Source organism: Ascidiella aspersa, chromosome 2, assembly GCF_963924565.1.
Source record: "Ascidiella aspersa chromosome 2, kaAscAspe10.2, whole genome shotgun sequence".
NCBI classification, from domain to species: domain Eukaryota; kingdom Metazoa; phylum Chordata; class Ascidiacea; order Phlebobranchia; family Ascidiidae; genus Ascidiella; species Ascidiella aspersa.
The window spans coordinates 21246127-21267661 of NC_139448.1; the positions used below are offsets into that span (position 1 = coordinate 21246127).

Below are 21535 nucleotides of genomic sequence, written 5' to 3' on the forward strand. Positions count from 1 at the left end.
ACTTGCAAGAAATTTTAAACAATGCCATTTTCCCCCCCCAAAAAAATTGCGCTCGCTTCGCTCCCCACGTGTGTACTCAGTTAATCTAGTAACTATTGAAGTGGCGTTTTTGCAGATGTTGCGCTAATGAAATAACACCGGGGAAAAGCGATCTTCGTTTAGTATTGCAGGTGGCGAAAGACGTGCTTTTAATTTAGCGTAGTCCGTTAAATGGATTTACCAAAATCGATCACATATATTTCACGGACTTGTTTTAGTTTTTCTCCGGAAGTTAACGATTGTACATTAAGCGGTTTCGCAGCTGGCGCCTGGCAGGAGTGTCAACGATGTACGTGTGACGTTGTGTTTTGCGTCTAAAAGTTTGCTTTTGCTGGACGTTAATTGGCTGTTTCTGGTGATTTTTTTATTAATTATGACGTCATTACAATCGCTGTTTTATGACGTCATATCTGTCAATATTTTATGACGTCATTTACGTCAGACGGAAAAACGGGGAATTCCCGAAGTTGAAAATTCGGGACCCCCCCCTTTTTGGATTTCTGGATACGCCCCTGAGAGGAGGAGGTAATATGTGCGAGAGAGAACGAGAGGCGTCGCAATAATCTTAATTAATTTCTCCCAGACATAAAATTAAATTTCTTTATTTGCACTATTGCGCTCGCTTGAGACACGATTTTGCTTGGTAGTTTGTGGTGAGGACTTAGTTAAGCGTAGCGCTGTGTAACCACCGAACCTGTGACTTCTTTAGTTGACACAACACGCAACTTTCCTTTTTCGGGGTATATTGTAATTTGTATTGTACACTGTTTTACCAAAAAAATGAGGATAAAAGTTTTATCTTCGGAAAGTCCTATCCTTTTAAGCATTAAAAAACAGCATGAAAAATTCATTATTGCAAATAAAAGCATATCGCAGGTAATTGTAATAAATTTGTTTGAAAAAAGCAAGTACTTTCCTATAACACAAAACATACAGTGCAAAACACAGATACCTTGAGCTAAAAATATCTCCAAATTAGGAATAAAATAAAGTTGAAAAACGAAAGATTCGCGCGTATCGCAAAAAATTCCAGTTACTGAGAACCATGGCCTGGTGTCTAACCTCTATGCAAAACTTAGATTCCAGCCAACTGCACTACCTTGTTTAGACAAACTAAGCCCAAAATTGGGCACTTTTTGTTCCGTACGTAGCTCGAATAAAACTAATTTGGGCACTTTTTTGTCCGTACGTAGCTTAAATAAAACTGATTAGGGCACTTTTTTGTCCGTGCGTAGCTCGGATAAAACTAATTTTGGCACTTTTTTGGTTGTACGTAGCTAAAAGAAAACTGATTTAGGCACTTTTTTGGTCATACGTAGCTCGAACAAGACTAATTTGGGCACTTTTCTGTCCGTACAGAGCTAAAATAAAACTGATTTGGGCACTTTTTTGGCCGTACATAGCTCAAATAATATAAATTTTGTCACTTTTTTGTTCATACGTAGCTCAACTAAAATAAATTTGGGCACTTTTTCGAAACTTAGTGAAGCAAAAATGGGGTACATAGGGTATTATATGTAATAATCTTTGCAAAATAGTGATAAAGTGGGCTTAAGCAGATGACTGGAGGTTGAATTTAAGTAAAAAAACAACTCTTATTTTTTTTTTGCTTGCGCACTTTTTTCACAAAAGTACGCAAGTGCCCAAAATTTTGCGCAAATGCCAAAAAAAAATGCGCTTAGCGGGAACACTGATTTAGCCGTTCATATCGTCTAATTGAAACCTATATTACTTATTCGTTTTATTGCCAAAAGTTGCTCTCAAGAGTACATATGTGAGAGACATGTTTTGGATTACAGTCTGTTGCTGTAGCGCAACAATGATTGTGCTTGCTTTAAACAAAGCCAATTAGTGTGGGATCAATGTTTTTTAGGGAGTCCAATTACTTGCTGATAAACCTTTATCTTATGATTAAGTGTCAATGGAATGTTATTGGTTATCGGCTGTGAACAGTGCATTGTTTTGCACTTCACTCGTTATATGTGAAAACAATTAAGTTTGCGCAACAGCCTGGTTTTGCTATTATGTTTTTGTTTTGTTTTTTGTGTAGTTATGCACTACAATTTGAACAACTTGTTTAAATGTTAATTGTTGTTTGAAAATGTTAATTATTTGCAATTTAATTTTGGATTACAATATACAGTACATATGTTAGCATAATGGTTTTGTGATTCATTGCTGTTTTGTCACTAAAAGGTGTATTTTGAATAATCACAAAAAATTCAAATTCATATTAGGATTAAATATTCTAGATTCGTGGATTTGGTATCCTAAATTTGAAACAAATTATTCTAGAATTCCTTGAGATTCTATTTGGATCACTCCTACTGTTACGGCTCTATCACAAATAAGTTAATTATTATCAAGATACTTTATTAAAGCCGTAAGTGAGTTCTTAGTCAGGTTTTTAGACTGAATTAGTACTGATAAAAATTAACCTGACAAACACAACATTTAACCCAGTATATGAATTTATTAAGCATCGCACAGCTTAGTCAATAACATCGATTTAAACAAAGTTAACTATCGCTAAATGAAATCATAACCTCAAACCGCGAAACTCATTTAACAGTAACTTTTTACAATAACTGCCTACACACAGGATATTTCACACATATATACACCAGAACTAACGTTTTTTCCATAATAACGTTACAAACTAAAATAACGGTTTCTTCAGAAATGGCCGTTCACAACAAGCACTAAAAACATCCGTTAACAATGGGAATAACAAACTTTATTTACCAACGGCTAAAAGACCAACCGTTTTTAACACTCGATGACCAATCGCTACGTCGGTGACCAACCGTCAATTCAAACATTTTTACATAACGGTTCATTTGAGAAAATCTATAAGTAACTGTTATTCCAAGCGTCTGTTGGTTTGAAAAGGGGACTAAAATACTGACAAAAAAAGGGAGCGGATCATATTACGTCTAACGCTCAAGCATGTAGATGTTCGCACAAATGATGGCCGAAAGTCAGATTGAAACACAGTGAAAATAAGTATATAGAAAAATAGGCAAAATCTTAACTTTACGCAAATTATAAAATCATGAAATAATACAATTGATCACTTCGAAATACGAAAACTTTTCCTAAACTCAAGAAAGCGCGAAACTACATAATTATTAGAATACACAATTGGTTATTTGAAGAATGATATGTATCTGGATGTTAATGCACACGTAACACCTACTAATAAGTAGTGTTACACATGCAATGATGAAAAGCTGCAAAAATATTTTTCAATGAAAAGTTTATACATAAATATTCTTAATGTTTAAAATATATTTTTTCACCTACTTGTAGTATTTTTATTTAAGGTACATTGCTGTTAAGGATGTGTCAAACTATCACACCCAGTCCAGTGTACACAGGGCTAACTACATAGTACTGTATACATGGATTCATGGTTTTCTTTTTGCTCTGCCCATTATGTTTCAAAATCAAATGCTTGGTGTAACAGCCCGTGCTTTCATGGAACGGTGTTTATGTGGTCTGGTTGAGGGAACAACCATTGTGTTCACGTGTGTTATGTGTATACTTAAAAATAGGTTATCTATAACTTAACTATTGATTTACAATTATTTTTAACTATTGAATTCTTTGATCTATATCTATGCATATTTACTGGTTATGCAATTCTTACAGTTCGCTGACAATTGCTCTATGTTTTGCGATTCCATTTCTTGCTGCAATGGTATTTCTATGTTTAATTATCTTGAGATCTATTAAGGAAAGGAAGAATTTGGTATCTTCCAACAATACACAGTTTGCAGATTGTTTATTTCAGGTATTTTTAAATCAAGTTTCATACAAATCCATATTAGAAATAATAGGCCAATCTGAATGGTGTACAGGTGTGCTGGACTGTAGTGGCATTTTAAGGATGTCATCAAAGTAACTTAACATTTTTAAGTGTTACCATCATGTTATTTTAGTTGTCATCATTTTATTTTTTTAAAGTTAGTTTATTAGTAAAGTAACCCTAACAACAATACTTGGAACTGACTGTTTAATGAACATTTGCAATCACTCTTTATGAGATTGCTAGTGGGTTTAGCCAAGTTTAGTCGTTATAGTCCCTTATTTAGTCAAAGTGATTTTTAGTTTTAAATGGTCACAGATTCTATTGCATTGAAGGCAGTAAAAATATGTGGCTTGTACAAACTCACTCTGACATGATATAACATAGTAGAAATAGTGATTAAGCCAAAGTTTAGTGTATTTTTACAGTATGTTTGACTATGTAAAATTTAGGCAGTGTTTACAAAATATTTTTTCTGTGGTTTTAACAGTAATCTAATTTTCACTTCAACTGGTTTTTGGATGTTTTAGGTCCGTTTGGTAAGATTCTGTGTTTACTTTAATATCAGCAAGTCTAACAATTGCTGCTATGTCTATATGTTCATCCCTCAGAAGCAAAGCACAACGTTTTAATTATTAAGCTATATAGAAGTAAAATACATATAAATGTATATATATTTCACTTTATTCAAAGGAACTTGTCATTTCAGCAATATACCTGCAATATTGCAATAAAAATAAAAGTATTAAACACCCCCAAAATCATATCATTTTGTCATGTCATATTTGGTGAAAAATTTTGACACCCTGTTTGAAAACAAAAGTCAGCATCTATGAGTTGTTTCTGCTTTAGGAAGGTTTACTGTCCAGTTTTTTTTGGTTAAGCGATGATATGTTGTTTGCAATATTCACCACCAGTCAAAATTGCGAAAAAAAATGAAAATTGAATTTGTTAGGTCTAAACCTAAAAATTTTGAGTCTTGACTTTCTTTCAGTCTGCTAACACTAACACTGTAAATATAAAGCAGCATATCATCTGGCAACACCATGGCTCTCTATCAACCATTCATTTTAATAACCGTTTAGCCATAACATATCTGTCTTTCCTTTGCTTTCAAGAAAAGTATGTGAATTCACCTAAATGGTAAATTCTCTAAAAATTGTCTGACACAAAAAATCAATATATACTGTATATAAATAAGAAAACTTGTTGCGTAGTTTGCCTGCCTGTAACTATAACTCAGTTGATGTTCATAATATTCAAGTGGTAATAATGTAATTGTCAAGTAATAGTAGTGCATTACTGACATAGTGCCAGAAATACTTTTATTTTTGGAAGCATACTATTAGACTGCTTAGTTAATAGATCCTGTTTGGAGAAGAGTAGAACGACATTAAACTAAAACACAACAATGTTTTTTTTTGGTTTCAATTTGTCATCATTTTTTTGGCAACCAATTACTGGCGATAAATGTTAATTAAATGTTCGAAAATTTTGGTCATTTACTTAAATGTTGTCTTATAAAACATGCTGGCCTCTGGCACAGTGTACACTACAATTTAACGCCACAGCGAAATTGCCAAGTAATGGTAATGCATCAGTAGTAACTTTGTATTTTTGCAGCATATTAGTAATTAACAGCCACTTTTGTAGTATAGTAGAACTAAAACACAACCATAAAGCAATATTATAGATTACTTTATACTACCCTCATCCTTAACATGGTGCAATTTTAAGGGCAAGATCTGTGGGAGGCCAGTTGCGATTAAACTAACCGGATAACAATTTGGCACTGAGAATCTGTATTCCACTGCAAAATCTAAAACACATCACATGATAAAAAATCATATTTACCAATTGTGTACTTCTTTTTTGCCGGACATGTGAATCATATTTATGAATTGTTGAGCGTTTTACGACGAAATAAGCATTTTATGCGTCAACATTTTCTATTAAATATGCCAGGCAACTGATAGTACATGCCAGCAGATAAATCGTCAATTTTACACAAGGAGGTATAGCTTAAATAGGTTTCTCACTGGGCCTAGTGAACAATTAGTCTTGCCGGTGAACAATTAATTATTGTTAGAGTAATCCCACTGAGTTTTCTGTGTACGTGACAAAGAGATTGGATACTTAAAATGCCACATTTTTTGTAATCATTGACTATAACACAAAACTGGCCAATTTATGGCACAACATAATGCAATATTGGTAAATAGCTCGATGGACACTTTGTTTAACCATGCAAATTTTCAAATTATTACTCTTACAGCAGCAGTAATTAATTCATTGCCAGGACAACGCCACTTGGAGTTGTGAATATACTGGTAAATACTCTATTTAACCTTGAAACCGCCAGCTATTTTGTCAAGTATAAAATAAAATCAACACATGGAAAGAACAATGCCCATAATAGAAATTGAGGCACTTTGTGGTTGTTGTTATGTAGGACGAATAAATATAATTTGGGCACTTTTTAGTTTGTATGTAAGCTCGTAAACACTAATTTAGGCATGCAGCTTGAGGTAAATTAATTTGAGCACTTTTTTGTTACATGTAAGCTTAAAAATAGGAATTTTTTTGTTAGTTGCTTAAATAAAACAATTTTGCTCTTTTTATTTGCATAAGTCGGTCACTTTTATATTTGTTTTTATGCTCGTAAATACTATTTGTACACTTTTTGTTTGTACGTAACTCTAATAAAACTTATTTAGGATCTTCTTTGTTAGTCCGTAGCTGGTGTAAACCTCATTTGACCCCTTTTTGTTTGTTTGTAGCTCGAAAAAATAAATTTTGACACTTTTTGAAATTTAGTGAACATAGGGGTACTGAAAGTGAAGTAAACATGGGGTACTGAAAGCTTTATATCAATCCTTGCAAAATAGTGATTATGTGAAAAAAAATAACCTGAGTCCGACTCCGGCCAAATGTGAGATTTTGTTCGGCCCGGACTCTACAGCCTGTATTTCACCAATTTACGTAACTAAAATAACGTGGATATTCAGCAATCCACTTAAAGGGATGTCATATAATTCATTCACGCACAATACATGGTTGGAAAATATTCCGCCATATAAAATTCCACCTTTATAATTTCCATTTGGCGGCTATATCAGTTTTAAAATTCGGTACTGCGCCTGCGCATGTCGGACTTGGGACTTGGGTAGTTTTACAAGGTCCCGAGTCAGACTCCAGCAAAAACAAACCGACTCCCCGAGTCCCGACTCCGCAGCCCTGCTGAGATGCATGCTCAACACTCCGTCTCTCTCTTATGAAAAAAGTTTTTTTGTCATGAGAGAAATTTTATTGCAACTGCTCTTGCTTGCTTTTTTAAGGAGCGCCTTCAGATACATTGATTGTGTCTTTCTTTGCAACTTACTACCATTCTGACTGATCCACAAATATCTCCCAATAGTTATATACATATCAAAAATGAAAACATTTTATTGTAAATTTTGGATTATATAACAAGTTCTCATGCTAATACAGTGGTTCTCAACCTTTTTTCTTTCGTGCCTCATTTACGTTGCAAAAAAATTCTGTGGCCCAATAGTTTTATGAAAGAAAAAAAAAACCAAAAAAGGTTTTTTTGAAACACAGCAGAACATATTTCACAACAGATTATTTATTCAACCGTGCATTAATTAGTGAGATACTTGCGGCTGAACAATAAATTTACATTCCTTTTTTATTCCTCCCCAAGCCATTATTCCTGTAAAATTAAATATAAGTGACACAAATGAAACCAAATCTAGCTTTTTTAAATTGGTCTGTGGCCCACCTTAAATGTTCTTATGGCCCACCAGTGAGCCATGGCCCACTGGTTGAGAACCGCTGTGTCTTGTTTGTTTTTTTTTATCTCTGGGTTTACCATGTTTATGGTAAAATTTAGGTTTTGTTAATCTACTTATCTTTTTATTGGTGATGTAACTAACGCCTCTGTTTTTTTCGATATGATTTTTTCTCAGTAGGGCTTTCATTTGTTTTATATTACTTTTCATTTTGTTTTATATTACACTTTTGCTACTTTGTATTTTAAACTGGTATTTTAAAAATGACTTTACAGCTCAAGTTTATATTCAAAAATCAAAATATTTTATTTTTATTACTGATTTGTTGAAAAGATTCTGCTCAAACTTCCTTTTTTTTTACCTTCTCAAAATAAGTCTAAACTTTTGTACTTTCAGGAATCTGCTCTCTTGAAAGAGGCAAGATGCACACAATATGTCACTCTGCTTATCTTGATGTTTTTGTTGTTTAAAGTTCCATACATCACAGTTGATGTTTTGACCCAGCTGAGTGTATCATTTGCATACCATTCTGTAAATAGCACAAATTACATTCCTTCAAATGCAAATGATAATCACACACAATTCTACTACCAAACTGCACTAGTTTGGATGCTATTTTGCTTCTCTGCTCTTTATCCCATTGTGACTTTTATATATTTTAATGATCATTGGAGAAGACTAAGAAATTGGCTAATATGTGGCACTTCAACAATTTCAATTGCCAACAGTGAGTATTTAAAGCTAAGAAAATCTTTATTTTCTTTTTTTTAATATGCTTGATATTCTGATTTTACACGATGCGGCCTTAACAATAGGACAGTTGAATCTAAAATTTTGTTGCGTCAATTTATTTCCTCGCAAAGGAACTTTTTTTTAGTTTTTGATCGCAAATAGAAACAAGCTACAATCTACTACACAGTGATTGAAGCTGTTTTGGCACCAGGCTATAAAATCATTTTTTTTACGAACTTTTACTATTTATATGCATTTTTTCCTGTTTTTAGTGTTTTTTTACTTTAGGGAAATCTATTGACAACAAATGTGCCATGCATACTGTAAGAGTGTGACCTCTTGAATGCTACAAATGCAATTTTATTTTTATATTTATTTTTTTACTTTAAATAGGTAAATTTATAGAAGGTGAACATCTCATAACTCAAGGTAACTAATTTATTAATGTTAAACCAAGTTTCGGTTTAACTGAAAAGAATAACCCTATAGAAGTTTCAATTTAATCTTTTTTGCCTATTTGCACATAGCAATGCCTTCATTTGTTATCGAATCGCGATAGATTTTGTTGGAAATATCGGTATAGGAATAAAATGTCAGGTCCCTGTTTAGGACTGAATAGTTTCTTCAAAAGAAGTTTCACTGTCTTCTGGCACTGATGTTACCTGGCATTTCATTCATTTTTGGTCCGTAGCAGCTTTGGCATGGGTACATACTTCATATTGAGTTATACTTTCGGGCAGTGTTTCTTTAATAGATAAATGTTATGAGACAACGCGGAATAAAAGCCATTGCTATAAACTTGGTTGTATAAGCGAAATATTTCAACCAAGGATCACACAGAATAAAATACCTTAAGAGTTTCGGTGATCAAAAAAGTAAGAAAGGGTACCCAAGAGACGCTCACAGTCGAACGAAACATAATAAAAAGTTTGACACCCATCAATGTCGGGCTCAACTAGATTTGGGCTTTAAGTCATAATACACCTCTGAGCATGCTTTGCTACTCCCAGCGTTCTTTGAAGTGCAGACCTTAAGTTTGGACCTTATGTTATAATTGTTTTTACGTCAGCAACATGTTTTTGTGAGCATGTGTCAGGTATATGTTAGACGTTACCATTTGTATCACCTTTCACTTGTGCTTGTGCTTTTAGGTGCATTTTAATTCTTTTCATTTATAGTTTGGCCTGATAAAGCACGGTTGTGTAAAAGCTTGTCGAGAATCCAATGCAATTTGTCTTTATACATTGCCTCCTGATTCCTCTATTTGGTTGTATAAGAATTACACAAAAGTTTATGGTCTTGCGAGACTTTTTAAGATATGAATTTAGCAACTTTGTCTAAACCAGCATATTTAACTCAGAGAAAATAATGAACATGGTCCATGGCTGATTGGTTAGCCTAAGAATGTAACTTTTATATAAAAAAGTAACTAATTAAAAAGAAATACTTTAGGTGTGACGGCATTGTTTTTTTACCCCAAGTGACTATATATTTTTTATCAATTTCTCATAGCGCATGGTGATAAACTGTTTCTCTTGGGGAAAGATATTCTTGCAGTGATCTCTAACAGCTTTGTGGTTTCACATGCTATTTTTACAAATATTCCCATGCTATTTTCACAATTATTTTTTTTTACTTGAATTGATTAAGCGAGATATACAACCATTTCAGAACAACAAAAACCCTAAAATCTTAAAATCACCACAAACATGACAATTTTATTTACCATAGTTCAATTTAGATATTACAGGTAGTTGAAAGATGTTTTAAAACTGCTTTCAGACTTTTGGCGCAACTGATATTAAAAATATGCCACTGAGTTTGATAATATTCAATTTAAACAGCCTAACAAACACATTCAGTTCTTTGCAAGAGCGTACATGAGTCTTTTGTGGCCTCATCGTGAAGTGCATGTACCAAAACACGGTTCACAATTTTTTTTTTAGTAATCAATTCTGAAATTTAACAGACTACAAAAACTATAAAAATAACTAACTACACTTTTTCTAATGTTATATCTTTAACGCATATAACGCTATTTTAATTATTTGGAGTTTCTAATGGTTTGTAATGCATTAATTAGCACCTTCAGGTGTTTAACAGATATAGTAGTGTTAATACGTTATCATTCAACTCAGGGCTACCGGCCCCAGCTTAAGTTCCTCTGAGCACATGATTCCTCTGAGCACAATTTCTTATATGCATGCTGCAGTAAATGTTTGCACAGTTGTGATTTTTTATCAACCAAATGTTCTTTAACCCTAGTTAATAGATTTCTCTGGGAAACTCAAACTAATAAAGAATTGCGTTCCAGTTTAGATTTTAGTCACATTAACTGACGATGATACAAGTGAATATTGAAACGTCTTTATTAGGAAGATGTCAATTTACCCAACCTATTTTACTTTGACATTTATTTTTTTTTAATACAAAGAAAACAGCACCAAGTCACATTGTTAAAAAAAACTTCCCAGATTGATTAGGCCTGTCATTTGGTTTAGATTCATTGTTTGTTTTGCTAGAACAAACCAAGCACCATAAACACCAAACACCTGTCCACAAGCCCCACATGTAGAATGTGTTTTAATAAACAGTGCCAGCTTAATCTATGGATATAATTCCTAAAACGTTTTAATTGATTACACTATAGTATAACACATAGATGGTTTACTGTAGTATATTTTTTAATCGTAAATTTCCACATTGTAGTTTGGAATAATATTCTTTCTCTCCTTTTAATTATTTTTTTTAGCTTACTATCTGTCAAGTTACCCTAGCATTCACCCTGTTTTTAAATATGGTGTATAGAACAGTTTTAGGTGTTTTTTAAATTTTAAATTGTGTTAATATTTGTTTACACTATCTTTCTTTAATTCAGTCTTAGGCAGTTTTTCCCCATCAAGGCATACCTTAACCACTTTATAACTTGTAAGTTTTTTCTTTATACAAATTCATCATAAAAAATCGGCTTATAATTTTTTGTTTTTCATGTGTGTAGGACATGGTAATGGGGCTAACTTACGTCATATTCGACATAAACAAAAAAGGAACGAACATCACAAGAGAATGGCCAACAGAAACAGTAACATCAACAACAATATAGGGTTGGTGTTGTTATTTATTTGTTGGTTGGTTCAAGCCATATATTAAGTAGGTCTCATATATATGTAACTTATGAAAAAATTAAAATTAAGCTTATCTTAAATAATTAGTTAAAAACATTTTGTCAAATTACATATAATTGGAACCCTATAGCCATATTTTTGTTAAAACGGACTCATTAAACTTTAAAGCGGTTGTTTATGGTGTTAATTGTTAAATTCTGTCTGATTTCCAGGCATGGGCTGTACTGCTGTATAAAGTACCAACAAAATATAATACAAATTGAAGTTACTTGACAACCATTTTTGTCAAAATTCAAATATATGAATATCGTTCTACATTTTGCCCTAATGCTTGTTATTTAAATCTATTTAACCTGTTTTCAAATGTTTTAAAAATTTTATAAATAAATTGAAGTTTTTTCAAAAAACAAAAGCAGAATAAAGCATGCAACGAAAGCATCTACTGTGAGCAGACACAAAAAAGCTCCCTCTACAATTTCCTCAAATATTACCACTGAAAAAGTTGCTGTGAACGGATTATCAGCTAAAGGACCAGAGGTTTTGTTTAGAGTACCTGTCCTTTATGCTGCCACTGATGGTCTTCACCTTGTCGCATCTGAGAAAACCCTTGGACGAAAGTATTTGAAGGGAAAAGAGTAAATAATTAAATTATTACATGCCGTTTTTTTATAACAGGATAATTGTTTTTAATAACTAAATATTTTTGTGTTATAGAGATGTAAGTTTGCAAAATCATCCTATTTCTTCAAGTGCTACAATTCAGTCGCAAGCAGTTAAACTTAACCAATCTTTTTCTGCAACATGCCCAACCAGTGTCAGCCAACCAGAACATATTTTAAAACGACAAGATATGAGTAATGTTAGACCCTCATCAGTTGTTGATACGCGTGTTGATGTCACAGGATCTATAGATGGAGTAAATGAAGAGGAGATGTCGTACTTCATGTCTGTAGCAGAAATTGACAATGATACAGAGTCGGAACTAAATGATTCAGTCAACAGTAGGACATTAATATGGCCACACCAAAGTAGTTTCAATGGGAAGTCAACTTCTGTGTGGGCTGAAATGACAACTCAATCCTCTTATCAAAACAAGTTTGGCGACCATTTTGATGAGAACGATAACAGTAATCTATCTGTATCTCACCCAAATACCCCAACTCCTCCAGGCGACGAAGAAGGCTCCCAAACTACAGCAATACTTAACTCAAACAATTTGTTTGACAGCCATAAGACTGTTATCAATAAAACAGTTTTAAACAAATTACCTGCAATAAAAAGTCAAAATAATTTTGTAGAACATTCCCCTTCACTATCAGGATCCTCACAAAATGGCTTGCTTCTCGTTGAATCTTTGGAGGAATGTGGTGATGGTATTTTGAATACAGGTTATGAAACTACATCAAACTTACAATTTAAAACCAATGTTGTTTTGCCAAACGAAAGCTTTGGTCATTCTAAAAACAAAGTGCACCCAAAGAGTGGGTCATTAGCTTTGCTGTTGTCTACTTCCAATGGTGGGTCTGCCTGGAATGTTGATAAACGATGTCATACTAATTCCGTTCAGGTTTGTACTACAAGTATTGGGCAAATACGAACCAAGCCTGAAGGTGAAATTCTGTATACCACTACTGAAACAAGTTAGCAATATTAAAAACGTTTGAGATTTATTTGGCACATTATGACTTGTAGATTCGAATATATTTTTTTAAATAACAGTATTGTTACATACTGCACAGTTTATTTTTATTTTTGCATAATATCTTGATTTACTTGATATTTAAATTTCCAATACCATGCTTTTTTATTTACACATTTCTAAAAATTCAAGAATTATTTTTTTGGAAAATATGAAAATAATAATTGTTTTGACAATGCATTGCTAAGTCAAATAGGTCCAGTAGATTGACATCATTTTGATTAAGACGTTGCAACATCAACACCGCTGTACCTGTTCAACACCTGATCTAACTAATGCTCCTATTTAGGAACTCAGAATGATAACAATTACGTCCCACTTTTTATAGGTGATGCTTTGGTTTAATTCTCTGTCTCATATTAACTGAAGATGATTCTCTATCTTTTGGCTTTGCAATTCTTTATCAAACTACATAACAGATCCGTGCAGTGTACCCAAATAATTTTTTTGTAATTTATTTTCTTGCAACACAACTCTTTAACTTCTAATAATTAACAAACAAATTTTTAAGTGTTTTATACTAAAACTGGATAATAAATATATTCATTTTGGTAAAGCTTGCAGTCTGAAAAAAGAAATGTAGATTTTACAAATTTTATCGCTAATCAAAACATAAACTCAAAGAGTTAACGGCAGGTTGTAATAAATTGAACTTATAATTTAACTGTTGATCGATCACCATTGTCATTTCAACAAAATAAGGTTTTTGGCAGTTTGCTAACGGATAAAATTTAAATAACGGAGATTTTTGGCCCTTATCTGTTTTTGCTTGCAGAAACAAGTTAAGGAAACCATAGAACAGGCAACGTTAAATGTCACAAATTTAATTATTGTTACCATTGTAACCCTTTGAAGCATAACTAATGTGTTAGGCCGCCCGAACTGCCGTCCGGGTCGGCTACCCGACGCCACGGTTTCCCCTCAGGGATATAACTTTGTGTGAGTTTCGTAGCCTCCCTTTTCTCAGCGCTGCGTGGTATCTTTGTGTCGATTTCGTTTGCTATTGCGAGGTGTCATTTTGATGATGATTCGTCGGGTGGATACCGAGAGAATCGGACGCATTTTGAGCACGGTTTGCAATCTCGTTGGTTAGAAACAAGCTGTAGCCTTATGCGAGCACTTGGTGTGCATTGTTATTTGCCGTATACTGATTGTCGTTCTGTCCAATAAACGTGTTGCTCGAGAAAGTAAAGTCATTCCTATCCTTAGCAGCTACTTTGGGGATTGTGTCCCGATCTAGTCTGCGACAATTGGGAAAAGCAATCCTGATAATTAACGCTATTTATAACGGTCGACTAAATTTTTTTTCCTTAACTGGTTTCTGCAAGCAAAAACAGATATAGGCCGAAAACTTCCCCCCTTACTTTATGCCTTTGATACGAAAGGGGTTCAAATATGGCGTAGATTTTGGGGAATGATCGAAACATATATTTGATAAATAGAATTTACGTAGATAATGCGTATGGCCATTTTATTACATTTTGACCAGCTTACGTGTTTCAAAAGCAAATATTATCATTCTCTTAAAGACTAAAAATGGTTTAACGCCTATGGTTTGCTATACTTTTGCAAACTTTTACTCGGTAATTTTTTACCATGGCTTGGTCCGAGGAATCACTGCTAAAACAGGCTTTAAATCTGTAGTTTCAAACAATATGAAACACACTATTATGTGCTCAATACGTAAACTATTAAATCGAAAGTTTTGCTAGATGTTTAGGCCTGATGTTGTTATGCTGGTTGGAGCAAGATGCACAACAGGTGCTAACAGAGAGGCGTAGACTGCCTCAAGATTTCGCTTTTAAACTTGTGGCGGTAAATACACCCTATTGACACTTAATTATTAGGCGAAGCTTATCGCGAAGTAATTGGTCGCCCGAAAAAGCAAAAAAATTGGTCGCCCGAAAAAGCTGACGCCGCATTGAAAGCAAGCGTTATAAATGAGTCGCCGATATTCTGCTTTGAACATCTCTACTTGCAATGCTTCCCTCCGTTAATTGTAAGCGAAAGGGGTTCAAATATGGCGTAGATTTTGGGAAATGATCGAAACATATATTTGATCAATAAAAATTTGCGTAGATAATGCTTACGGCCATGTTATTACATTTTGGTCAGCTAGCATGTTTAAAAAGCAAATATTTTCATTCTCTCTAAATTATTTAACGTCTATGGTTTGCTATACTTTTTCCAAGTTTTACTGGGTAAATTTTTACCATGCCTTGGTCTGAGCAATCACTGTTGAAACAAACTTTAAATCTGTAGTTTTGAGCAATATGCAAACAAGTTTTATGTGCCTAATAAGCCACGTTTTACATTGAAAGTTTTGCCAATTTAAATCCAATAAACGCAAGATTTATTTATTTATGACGCCATGTTATGACGTAGCTTTGTAACGTCGTCGCCAAGAATACGTTAAACTTAAGCTTCTTGTTGTTGCGGCCCTTGTATAATTATATTTGTTTAGGCCTGGTGTTGATATGTTTGAATGGTGCAACAATTACAACAGGTGCTATTGCTAACAGTGATGTGTCCACTGCCTCAAGGATTCGCATTTAAATTTGCGGTTGTAAAATATTTTGTGTTGTAAGAGCAATAGTTTTTTTTTACTTAGAGAGGCCTCTTTATGAAAGGCAAGTCGCATGCGCCTATTTTTACTAGGCAAGCCACTTCAAACAAAAACGTTGCACGCGCAGGACAATGAGGCACAGCAGGGATGCCAGCAGCCGCCTCGTCGCGACGCGACCTAAATAAAGCAAGTGAATGAAAGCATTCTGTATTGAAGTTTTTCTGCCGCTAGATAGTAGTAGATAGCAGTTATGAACTTAAACGATGACGTAACACTTTTGTTTTTTTGTCCCCCAATTGGAGGTGCCTAGGGGTGCAGCCTCATAAACCTCTACATAGCACCTTCATACCACTTTACGCCATGTCTGAAAATTTGAAAGTTCTACGATGTTCACTTTTTCTATAATGCTCTGGACAAAAATCGGTCTAAAACATGACATAGCAAACCATAGCAAACCATATGAAACCAAAAAAAACAACGGCAAAAACAAGATATGTCCCGAAAATAAATTTTCGGCCCATATAAATATACACCATATAAGCAAGCGTGGGTGCTAGAAAATAGAATCAGCATAGCGTTTGTTTCCATATCTTCCTTCTTTAGTGCATCCACACTCTGATCTAGTAATCGACGACTAGTTGTATAGGAGCGTGTCGGATGTACGCCGGTGCGCGCCTCTTCCATGAGGCATAATTTTGCAATCGGTCGTTTATGACACTCGATTGCGTTTTTTAACTCCGTGCTTTTCCGGGTAGGTTTGGATCACACGATCCAACCACGGCAGAGCATGGATTCATTTACGATGAGAACGATATTTCCTTCTTGGAGGTTTCTTCTTTTGCCAGGCCAACATACGAAACAGGTACAAATAGCAAATATTCTCCAAATACGATTTTTTTTTAATATTCTCCAAATCGTATTTCATTGTACTGTCGCGGTAATACACCAAGAGGTAAGGCCGTGAATAAACTTTCACCCACCGTACAATTAGCGCAGGAAAGCATTGCGAGTAGGGATGTTCAAATCAGAATATCGGCGACTCATTTATAATGATTGCTTTCAATGCGGCGTTAACGTTTTTTCGGGCGACCAATTCCTTCGTGATAAGCTTCGCCTAATAATCAAGTGCCAATAGGCTGTATTTACCGCCGCAAATTTAAATGCAAACTTGAGGCAGTCTACGCCTTTTTGTTAGCACCTGCTGTGCATGTTGCTCCTACCAGCATACCAACATCACGCCTAAACATCTAGCAAAACTTTCGATTTAATAGTTTGCGTATTGAGCATATAATAGTGTTTTTCATATTGGTTGAAACTGCAGATGTAAAGCCTGTTTTAACAGTGATTGCTCGGACCAAGCCATGGGAAAAAATTAACGAATAAAAGTTTGCAAAAGTATAGCAAACCATAGGCGTTAAACCATTTTTAGTCTTTAAGTGAATGATAATATTTGCTTTTGAAACACGTAAGCTGGTCAAAATGTAATAAATGCCATACGCATTATCTACGTAAATTCTATTTGTCAAATATGTTTCGATCATTCCCCAAAATCTACGCCATATTTGAACTCCTTTCGCATCAAAGGCATAAATTAAGTGGGGAAATTTTCGGTCCATATCTGTTTTTGCTTGGAGAAACAAGTTAAGGAAAATAAAAAACAAGATATAAAATATATAATACAAAATACACAATACAAAATACAAAATATTAAAAAATAAAAAGTATAAAAAAAAAACTAAAAAGTAAAACGTAAAAAGTAAAAATAAAAAATCGTTTGTAGTAATAGTTATATTTACAGGGGAATACGAGGAAGGATTTTTCTGTGATTTAGAGTAATATTTTTTGGCATACCTTGGTTCTGCAGCATAAAATAAAGATAAATAAAATACTTTTCCGGACTATTAAATGTTTTTAATTATTTAGGATTGCTAGAATACATCTTATTTAACAATGCTTTAAAATCATTTTGATGACCCCATAGCTAGAACGCCCAGCTGAACGATTTAAATTTGACCTGTTTTATCACTTTTTGAAACAGCGTTTTAGAGGGTCAAATCAACGACGGTTTTAAGAACTTTCCTGTCCACCGAGTTTTCTAATTTTTTAGCATCGTATGAATCCAACTTAAAAAATAACAACGTACATTTTAAAAACTGACGCCAAAACTAGTTTTCTAGTATTACACACTTGAAGTTATGTCGTTTTTTATTTTTTGGAATTTTTGTCAAAGTTAGAGCGATTTTTAATAACTTTCCGGGCAATAGATTTTTTTAATTATTCAGTATTGTCAGAATACATCTTATTTAACAATGCTGTAAAATCATTTTGATGACCCCATAGCTGGAACGCCCAGCTGAACGGTGGTCCTATTTTATAAATTGGCAAAACTTAGTTCTATATTGTTGAAGGAACGCAACAAGGCGCTTCGCTAGGCATTTTCTATGCGCATATCCCGCTGGGCCACACGCCGCCGAGACGCTTTGTCATAGGTGTAACCGCTCGCATTACGCGGCTTGTACTATTATTCAACGTCAGCGACGTAGATCAGCATAGTTCATTTGAAGTTAAGTTATTTGTTTGCTCGAAAGCAACACGGCCAGAATTTAATGTTCGGTTGTAGTAATAGTTATATTTACAAGGGAAGACGAGGAAGGATTTTTCTGTGATTTACAATAATATTTTTTGGCATAACTTGGTTCTGCAGCTTAAAAGTAAAGACAAATAAAATACTTTTCCGTACAATAGATTGTTTTTAATTATTTAGAATTACTAGAATACATCTTATTTAACAATGCTGTAAAATCATTTCGATGACCCCATAGCTAGAACGCCCAGCTGAACGGTCTAAAGGTGACCTATTTTAAGTCAATAATCGATTTATTAAGGATTACTTCCAGTTTGCTTTGTGTGTTAGTTTTTTTAATGGCCTTGTAGTACGTCGCACCATGATTATATATTATTTTTACCCAACAAACAAAGTTGTCCAAATGCGAAACTTGAATGATTATATGGGGTCACTTTTTTGACTTTGTCGTTTGAATAAGGAACATTTCTTCTAGAACTGCCGAAAGTTTGACAAAAATCTATTGTTCGGAAAGTTGTTAAAAATTTACTTCTTTTTACGTCTAAAACTCGTATCATGAAAAAGGCGAAAATAGGCCCCGAACAATTTATTATGTTGGGGTAACCAGGTATGGGGTCACTTTTTTGACTTTGTCGTTTGAATAAGGAACATTTTGTCTAGAACTGCCGAAAGTTTGAAAAAAATCGATTGTTCGGAAAGTTGTTAAAAATTGCCCTTTTTTTACATCTAAAACTCGTATCATGAAAAAGGCGAAAATAGGCCCCGAACAACTTATTATGTTGGGGTAACCAGGTATGGGGTCACTTTTTTGACTTTGTCGTTTGAATAAGGAACATTTTTTCTAGAACTACCGAAAGTTTGAAAAAAATCTATTGTTCGAAAAGTTGTTAAAAATTTCCTTCTTTTTACCCTTAAAACTCGTAATATGAAAAAGGCGAAAATAGGCCCCGAATAATTGATTATGTTGGGGTAACCAGGTATGGGGTCACTTTTTACTTTGTCGTTTGAATAAGGAACATTTCTTCTAAAATGCCGTAAGTTTGAAAAAAATCTTTTGTTCGGAAAGTTGTTAAAAATTTACTTCTTTTTACGTCTAAAACTCGTATCATAAAAAAGGCTAAAATAGGCTCCAAACAATTTATTATGTTGGGGTAACCAGGTATGGGGTCGCTTGTTTGACTTTGTCGTTTGAATAAGGAACATTTTTTCTAGAACTGCTGAAAGTTTGAAAAAAATCTATTGTTCGGAAAGTTGTTAAAAATTGCCTTATTTTTACCCTTAAAACTCGTATTATGAAAAAAGCGTAAATAGGCCGCTATAAATCGTTATGTTGGGGTAACCAGGTATGGGGTCACTTTTTTGACTTTGTTGTTTGATTAACGAACATGTTTTCTAAAACTGCCGAAAGTTTGAAAAAAACCTATTGTTCGGAAAGGGTTGCATTTGTATGTTTTCCTAAAAAGTCGTTCCATACAAAAATACGAAGTAAGTCCCAAACGAACGTTGAGAATGTCTACTAGCGATGCCAAAACTTTAAAAATCTGCATGGTTCAGAAATGTTCCATATAATTTTTTTATATTGCATCATTAAATCGGTTTACAAGTAAATATTTGTATTAGTCTTATTATATCATGATTAATTTTTTCAAAAATATTTGGAAACATTATTTTAAAAATATTATTTAAAAGTGACAAAAAATGAAAAAAATCCTGCCAGGATGATTATGATAAACTTGTACATTGCTTGAATTATTGGCGTTTATTAAGTTGTGGGGCGCGTAGACCCAAAAGTTAAAATTAAAATACGTAAAAATTTCGCACAAACAACTTTGCTTTTTGAGGCTTTAAGCTATCCATGTGTTACATGCGGTACAACAGGGCGCTCTTTTCACTATTTAGCTTTTGGGTTAGCGTTTGGTTGAGGGTGGGTCAAGTTATTATTAATAACAAACATAATATTACTTGACCCACCCTCACCCAAACACTAACCCGCACCCTAACCCAAAAATTATGCGTTGTGGTATGCGGCATTTGAAGAAATTTTTGTTTTTATTAAATTTTACGTACAATAGTGAAAGAGCGCCAAATTTCGTTGGAGAGAGTGCCTCACTCAGTGCATAGGACGCTATTTGTCTGAAAATATGCCAAAAAATCACGGATGAGATTTCCTTTTGGTATTTAAAACAGGCTAAAAATCGAATTTCGCAGGGTCATGACTAGATCTGTCCCTAAAAAAAGTTTTTACGGTACAACCAAGCATGTAAAAACTTGTTTTTGCTTGGGTTAGCCTATATGTAATTTAAGGAAAATATGCAGCGGGCCGGATTAACTATGCTTGACGGCCCGGAGATGCTCAAAACTGATCCAACAAGTAGGCCTGACTTCTCTTTCTTTGCACCATTGTGGCTACATCAAAGAAAAATGCGTTCAACATTTGCATTATGGGCCATAATGCTAAAGTAAAATTGCACGATTTTTATCAGTTTTTTTCTGGCGCCATGTTTGCAACAATGTTTGCAATAACAATCAAAAAGGTAGGGCTGGTAGGGCAATTTGTTGAAAAACCTTTTTTAAACCAGCAAATATACATGTTTAATGGCTATAGTAATTTTTGGGAAATAAATACAACATCTGGCCTAAAAGTCTCGTTAAAAGTATAACCAACTAACTCTAAATGCGAAAAAAAGAGGACATTTGGCCATTTTTAAGTGTCCTTGGAGGATTATTCACTTTTTATGAGAAAGGGGACAAATACTCCTAAAAGAGGACCTATGGTAGGCCTATGTTAGGTAGTATAACAGTTATTTTTAAGAAAAAACGCGGGAAGTAAAAAAAGTATAGCCCGCCAGACTGGGCGGTTTCGCAAGGAAAATATTGCATTTTTTTCATAGAGGAGGCGTTTGAAAATGTTATTTTCTTTAAAAATCTGAATGACACGAGTTAGTGACTAAGGTTATGGAAAAAAGTGTTGTATTAGGTAGTTTAACAATAATTTTTTAGAAAAATCATCTTTAGAAAAAATCACAAAAACAATATAGCCCGCCAAGCTTTGACCATTGCATGATAATTAAATTGTAAAATCTTTAAATATACATACTAAATTTTCATGAAAATTTATCAGGAATTGTTTCAGTTTCTTTACAACATTTGTTTGAGGACCTTTTCTTTGTGTGAATGTGAACTAC

General features: G+C 33.9%; 1 protein-coding gene across 2 annotated transcripts in view; it reads left to right on the forward strand.

The window, feature by feature from the left end:
- Positions 1 to 14356, forward strand: part of LOC146164302 (uncharacterized) — a 31144-nt gene extending 16788 nt beyond the window's left edge. Inside the window, exons 5-10 of one of the 2 annotated variants that reach the window (XM_083381241.1) lie at positions 3366 to 3569; positions 3694 to 3835; positions 8041 to 8371; positions 11375 to 11480; positions 11918 to 12136; positions 12216 to 14356. In XM_083381241.1, the coding sequence (XP_083237367.1) occupies positions 3366 to 3569; positions 3694 to 3835; positions 8041 to 8371; positions 11375 to 11480; positions 11918 to 12136; positions 12216 to 13146 (1933 nt within the window). In that variant the 3' untranslated portion in view covers positions 13147 to 14356. Of the gene's footprint in view, positions 1 to 3365; positions 3570 to 3693; positions 3836 to 8040; positions 8372 to 11374; positions 11481 to 11914; positions 12137 to 12215 lie in introns of both variants that reach the window. The other variant, XM_083381240.1, reaches the window with a different exon arrangement.
- The last annotated feature ends 7179 nt before the right edge of the window (positions 14357 to 21535 follow it).